Source organism: Hippocampus comes, unplaced genomic scaffold, assembly GCF_001891065.2.
Source record: "Hippocampus comes isolate QL1 unplaced genomic scaffold, H_comes_QL1_v1.1 scaffold333, whole genome shotgun sequence".
Taxonomy (NCBI): domain Eukaryota; kingdom Metazoa; phylum Chordata; class Actinopteri; order Syngnathiformes; family Syngnathidae; genus Hippocampus; species Hippocampus comes.
In genome coordinates this window covers 380669-387522 of record NW_017805386.1, presented here as the reverse complement: position 1 = coordinate 387522, position 6854 = coordinate 380669, and the positions used below count along the sequence as shown (strand labels likewise).

Genomic DNA, 6854 nt, shown 5'->3' with positions numbered 1-6854 from the left:
GGGGGGGGGGATAGCACGTCTGACTGTTCATCCCAAGCTCCTTTTCGCCCCGCGTTTGTCTCGTTGGCATTGTTCCGGCAGTTTTGTTTCTCCCAGCAAAAAATGATGGGGGTACGCACGCCCCCGTCATAATTTGCCCCGCTTGAGAATTCCGGCTCGTTCTCGTTTGTGGGAATCTCAACAGGTCGGAGCCTTGGGGGAAGCGGTGATGAAAGCGAGCTCATCCCCGGCGCAAAGACGGTGGGAACAATGCTTCCCGATATCCCCCCCAAATACCTTCCACCCGAGCTCTGCCGACTTCCTGATTTCCTGCGTCTGGCCTGGAAAACAGAAATGAAGGATTTGCAGCGGCGGGGCTTTCCTCCTCTCCCCCCGAGTCTCTGTTTATGGATTCTGGGGGGGGGGGGCAAAGGTGGGGCTGGAAGCGGTTAAACATAATGGATGCAGTGTCGAGGCTGAGGGCCCCCCTTGCAACCCCCCCGGGGGCTCTGGACTTCCGAGCGGTGGGAAAGGCAGTTTTACCTCGGAGGTGTGAAGAATGGAAGGCCCACTTGAGCTGCGTTTGACTTTCCGCCCCCAATTGTGCTCTTTTGCTCTGCGTGAAATTCATCTTGGAAGCGGTGGGCAACTTTTGCCGCAAAACCGGGACAGGGCATCGGAAGCGACGCGCATCGGCGTCAGCTCTTGTTGCCGCTCTTGTTGATCGTTTGTCGCTTTGTTTTCAGGGATGGATGGATGAACGTTTCAAACTTGGACGATTGGGCTTTCGGGCATTTGCGGCACGCTGGAAGGCACTTTGTTGCGCGATATATTTGGAGTCTAAAGACCCCCCCCGGGCGAGGTTTTGGTTTTTTCAGCTGGCACAATGCGCAATCCTCAAAATGGAGCCGCCGGAGGTGTGGGGGGGGGGCCCCCGCGGCCCCCGCAGGTGCGCGGTCTGTTGACCGCGACTATTCTTCTCTTGCGCTCTTTCCCACGGTTTCCTTTGGACGGCGCCGTTGGGATTTCCTTACCTTCAACACATCCGCATGTGGATTTGCGGCGTACCCACCCCCGCCGCCCCTCAGAAGGCCCGAGAGCACCGAGACTCCCGCACCGTGGCCAACTGCAACCTCAACTATGTACAAAGTATTCCCAGAAGTTGTCAAGGTGGAACAACTCCATATTGTCTTCCCTTCCTTGAAATGTCTTTGGAGAAACGTTTGCGCTCCCCAGTTTGATCCTCGACGCGCAACCCTGACGTCAAACGCTCCGCTCTGTTGCCCGGCCGGCCCTCCTCTCTGTTGGTGCGTGAGCGGCGTTCCCCGGGCACAATATATGAAGCGCCGCGTATTTTCTCAAGAAACGCATCACGCCGTGTCCTTGGAATGTGAGCGTTGGGAGAAAAGGCGTTTTTTAAAAATGGGACCAAGCTTACCATTGGTGTCCTCATACTATTGTGCAAGGGAGATATTCTTGGAGTCCCTCAGGGAAACATTCTTTCTTTCATTTTCGATGCAATTTGTCCGCTTTTTTTCTCTTTTTTTAGCAATTGTAAATTCAGTAGCGCCCGAATGCAGGGCGTGCGTGACCTCTCTCAATCTGCCGTCGCGCTTTTTTGTACCCAAGCCCAATTGTTAGCAAATAAGCGTTTTGCTCGTTCTCCTGATAGCATTGCCTGCATTGCAGTCAGTTTCGCGGCATTTCATTTGGGTTCCCGTCAGTGCGCAAAATTGCATTTGCTCGTCTTCTCGAACTTGTCCTCCTTATCTTTTGAGCACAATTTTGGGGGGGGGTCACTTCCTGTCAAGGCTTTCATGCATGAAATGCGTGCATTATTTCGACACCGAAGTCAGCGCGGATGGATCTCACCACGCGGCGTGTTGCTTTGATGAGCGGGAGCGGTTGGCGCTCTCTGCCGTGATTGTTTGCATATTTGGCATCTGCCTGCACGCGCTCGTCGAGGGCCCTTCGCGGCGTCCAGATGGTGCCGACGCCGAGCGTCTCCGGTTGCAGACAACATCCGCCCGTCCCCTCGCGGATCGTTTTATTTTTTTTTTATGGGCCGATTTCTAGAGCGCAGCCGTCAGCTCTCGGGCATTTTGGCCCCGGCGCGTTTGTTGCGGCTCTTTTGGGCCGTCGCCTGGCAACCTGCATCCCGCGGTCGGCTTTTATGTGGCTCGTGTTTGATTTGATTATTTCTTTCCCTCCGCTGGAAAACTCTGGACGGGTTCCTTCCAGTGCCAAATGTTCCGTCCTCCGTCCGTATCTTTTTCCACGGGCTTGCGCTTTCCACAAAAGTCAACCTGACGGCCGCGATGTAACGCGCGCGCAAACACGGAACACTCGGCCATGCGCGGACGCCGTCCCGCCAGATTTGTCCCTCGGCAAGAAACAAAAGCGGATGCGGTGATCTGAAGCGCACGCCACCAAAAGTTGGCCTGCGACGCCGAAAATATTTTGGGTCTGAAATGTTTCGGACTCTTCTTTGTTTGATGTGCCGCTTTGACAGTCGAGCGGGAGGGACCGAGCGGCTCCGATGGAGCGCGTTTGCGTCTGGTGTGACGGTGAAAGTCTTGTTTTTGTTTCCTCAAAAGGGATGTCGGTGCCACGGCCGCCGTCTCGACGCTTCCTCGCTTTGATGTCAAACGTCTGGACTGCGTCCGAACTCGCTGAGAGCAGAAACAAAAAACCCCCAACTCCCCCTTGCCTCTTTGGGGCCTGCGTCTTTGGATGACGAATGCTCGCCAAGCGGCTTTTGTCGGGGTGGCGTTTTTTTACCAGGCGGCGGTTGTCCGTTTGCGGCGGCGCACCTGTAATTCGGCCGACCGGTGACACCGGTGTCTGTTTTTTTTTTTTTTTTTGGAATGGCATCACCATGTCCAAGGAGTGTTTATCTGCTGCAAATCCGCTCAGATTTACTGGCGGAAAAACCGAAGTGCGCCGCTTTTCATTTTGGAAGCCTGCTTCAAAGACGTCAAGACTTTACTGGCGAAGCGAGCGACGCGGTTGCGGCTCCGTGCAACCCGGACGCTTTTATGGCTCCCCAGTTCAAAGCGACGACTTGTCGCACATGTGAAATCCTCCCGGGGCTTCGTCTGCGGGCACCTCCAGAAAAACTCTCCAGTAAAAGCGATCCCCTAACGTAGCGTAGCGCGATTTCGCAAAGTCCTCCCTCGAGCTGTGTTGGAGACGAAACAGGCGCTTGCTGGTCAGCACGCGCCTTGGATGGGGTCCTCCTCAGAGGCCTCCTCGCCCGGGCTTTCCCTGCTGGCCCCCCCCGTCCCCTTTTCCACACGCGCGACCGCTTGGTCCTTCCTGCGCCAGTGGACACCAAAGGCGGCGGCGTCTGACACGAAATCCGCCGCATGTCGGGACGGCCTCCTCGACATCCCGGCCACGCTCACTCGGATAAAAGCGCGGCCGGAGGGGCTTTGCGATGCCGATGAGCTCATCGCCTTTGATTGTGAGCGGTCGTCGCCGGGCCGGGCCCACGTGACGGGATGTTGCTCTTGGCCCGTCGCAGAGGGCTGACGAAAAGCCCGGCGAGACAAAAGAAGGGAGATCCGGCCGCGCTTGTTGTTTTAACCCAGATTCGCCGACCCCGCGAGTGTGGCCACCGTGCGGACCCTCGCACCGGAGAGACGCGGGAAGGCGAAAAGGGAGAAACGCTCCGAGGCGGCCTCGTCCCGGAGAACCACCGAGGTGTGCGCTTTCTTGCAGAACACAGACTGGTCGGACCCTCGGGTTTTATTTTTTTAATTGGAGACTTTGATTCGATTGACTTTTTTTTTTTTTTTGCAGGACACGCGGCGCGGCGGAGCTGATGTCATGCGCCGATCAAAACACGGCCGCAGATGTGCTGAAGCGTTCGGAAAGATTGGCCCGCTTGCCGCTGGAAAAGCTGACTCGGCCGTCCCGCTCCGATTTCACCCGCCCGCGCTCGCGCGCGCGCGCGATATTTTCTTGGGCTGCTGACGAGGCCGGCCGGGCGGGATTGGCCGTCCCAAATGCGCACGCGACCGACTCGTCCCATTGTTGCGATGTCCGGCGTTGCCCCGAGTTGCTTTTTTCATGGTCGCTGCAGCTCATGTTGTCCGGTCCAAAAGGAAACGCCGGAGTTGCCGTCTCGTTGAGCGTGCAAAGGAGAGATAAGAGGCAAGGGGGAGGAATCCCAACCCCATTAAGCGGCCCACCTCGGGCCAACTCGTGCCTGATAGCGTCGCGGCCGCCCGGGTGTCACGTGACCGCTGATAAGCTTCCCCGACGTACAAAAGGCCTGATTGTGGACACGCGAAACGAAGACAACGCTCCGGTGCATCAAGGTCGAGGCTCCCATCGTGCCCCCTTTTGGGCGGCCTTTGATCCTGGCGGTCCCCGTTGAATTCCCGCCTCTGCTTTTCCAGCGTCGCGTTTAAAAGCGACGACCTCGGGATTCAATTCCGCCAGCGCTGGCCTCGCCCCAGCCGACCGGACGCCTTTTGAGAGGAAGCAGCATCCCGAGAGCGCCTTTGATGAGACTTTTGTTTGACACCCAAGACAAGCCTGACACACATAATGCGTGTCTGTGTGTGTGTGAGGGTCAAACATTTGTTGGCCAGTCACAGAAGCCGAATTTTTCTCTGACAGGGAAACTGTCACAAAAGGCGTGAGTGACGCAGCGGCGCTAATTGGACGCAGCTGCACCGATGAGACGCCAAATCGCGGCAGGGCCCTTCCCGTAACCTTTGAACCCTTGGCCAAGCGTCGCCGACAAGTTGCTCACCGGTTGTCTGAAGCCCAGTCCGAACGCTTTTTCCAGGACAGGTCTGGTCCCGGTCCTCGGTTTTATGTCGTCACTTGGGCTTAATTTGAAACACTGGAGTGAAAATGCTGAAGAAAAGTTGAGCCTAAATGCTGGGCCACAAGCAGTTGGATCGCTACGTCGATGTGTCCGGAACAGGTCTGATCCTTTGCAAACTTGGGCTGTGTTTACATGACGGCGACCTGAGCCAAATTCAAAATCGCAGCCCAAATGCTGGCCCTGATCAGGTCCAAGCCTGTCAGCAATTCTTTTATCGCGGGGAATCTTCCTTTTTTTTCTTTTTTAAACCGCGCCAGCAGCAACAGAGCAGAAACGGGTTCCCAGATCTGCGGACACGCCGCTGTCCTGTCGCCATGGCGAGTGTTTGTCTGTTGACATCTCCGCGGCGGCTTTATGGCGGCCGCGGTACCGAGCCGTAACCCAAAAGCTCCTTTAGGCGCCTTTAGGGTCCAAATGACACCGACGCGGAAATGCTCATGAAATCGCCGCGGAATAAAAAGTGATTCACCTCCGTTTGTTTTATCATCCGGCAGGCAGGCGTGTCCCAGGCGAGCCGGCTCACGGGGGAACGCCGCCATAAAAGGATGTAGAGGTGGAGACCGCTGCCAAACCGCCTGCCAGGAGGGGACCGGCGAGTCTGAGAAAAGCGGAAACGCGCAGCAGCGAGTCCGCGGCTCAACCGAGGAAACGGCGCCTCTGCAAAAAAAATTAAAAAGGACGACAAGAAGGACCAAAGAGGACGGCAAGGACTGAAAAGGAAGCAGAAAGGACTAAAATAAGTTAAAAAAAAAAAAAGCAGGGGGGGCGGGGTCAAAGTGGCCAAAACGTGGACCAGAAGGATGGATGGAACTCCAGAGTCCCAGAGGGACTGAAAGAAGGACCGCATGTGTGAGGCAAGGAAGCAAAGGGCTGACAGGAGAAGTCAACGTATGACTCGGCGCAAAGACTTGAAGGACTGAAAACCAGGAGTGAAGAAGTCAACGAAGGACTGAGAGAAGGACTAAAAGAAGAACCGAAGCGAGGACCCAAAGAACTGAATGACCTAAGCAAGGACTAACGCGGGGGCGTCGAGCGGGACTAAAAGGAGGACTCGAAAAGGGCAAAAAATCGAGCTGAAAGAAGGACCGGGACGAGAACCCGAAGCACTCGAAGAGGGCCAATCGCGAGGCGCAACGAGGCCGACTTGAAGGACCTCAGCGGGGGGCCCGTCGGAGCGACGGAGAGGAAGCCGACGCGCAACAGCCGCAGCCCAAAAGAAAGGCCCCGAGTACTTGCCGGACGCCGACCATGTGCCACGTGATCGTGACGTGCCGCTCCATGCTGTGGACGCTGCTGAGCATCGTGGCGGCGTTCGGCGAGCTCATCGCCTTCATGAGCAGCGACTGGCTGGTGGGCTTCCCGCGCACGCCCGACCACCACCGCCACGGCTCCTCCTCGGCCCCCTCGTCGGCGGCCGGCGAGGCCTACCGTCCCACGCTGGGCATCTACGGCCGCTGCGTGAAGCTGCCGCACCTGCAGCGCGGCGGCGGCGTCCTGTGCGGCCCGTACGCCGTCCACTTCGGGGAGATCGCCAGCGGGTTCTGGCAGGCCACGTCCATCTTCCTGGCGGCCGGCATCCTGCTGCTGTGCGCCGTGGCCTTCATCTCCGTCTTCACCGTCTGCTTCCAGAGCATCATGAAGAAGAGCATCTTCAACGTCTGCGGACTGCTGCAAGGCATCGCCGGTGAGACGTGTGAAAAAAAAAAGAGGAGACAAAACACTTTGTTTCGTGATAATAGTTGCCCTTTTTTGAATGTTCTTTCGAGGTAATTATCACTCATTCAGCCATTGTGTAAGTGTGTGTACCTTGACCATGTTTTATGTGTGTGTGTGCTTTCACACAAAGAGAAACAAAGCCACAGAAACGCACCGTCACGCATCTTAGACAGGAGTCAGAACATGGCTTCCCATGCCAGCTTTTAGGGACGTGAAAAAAGGCCAACGTCCCGAACCTTTAGCCCCTGCCACTCAAAAACTAAGCCAAAACCGCCTCACCCCAGCCCCGAATCCCTAATACTAGCCCTTAACCCTA

The 6854-nt window shown here is 56.6% G+C and overlaps 1 protein-coding gene across 1 annotated transcript in view; it reads left to right on the top strand.

Annotated features, from left to right (window-relative positions):
* Positions 1-5594: 5594 nt before the first annotated feature.
* The window catches only part of lhfpl2a (LHFPL tetraspan subfamily member 2a), a 3089-nt gene continuing 1829 nt past the window's right edge, over positions 5595-6854 (top strand). The window contains exon 1 of the mRNA XM_019873043.1: positions 5595-6506. Coding sequence (XP_019728602.1) covers positions 6071-6506 — 436 coding nt within the window. The 5' untranslated portion in view covers positions 5595-6070. The remainder of the gene's footprint in view (positions 6507-6854) is intronic.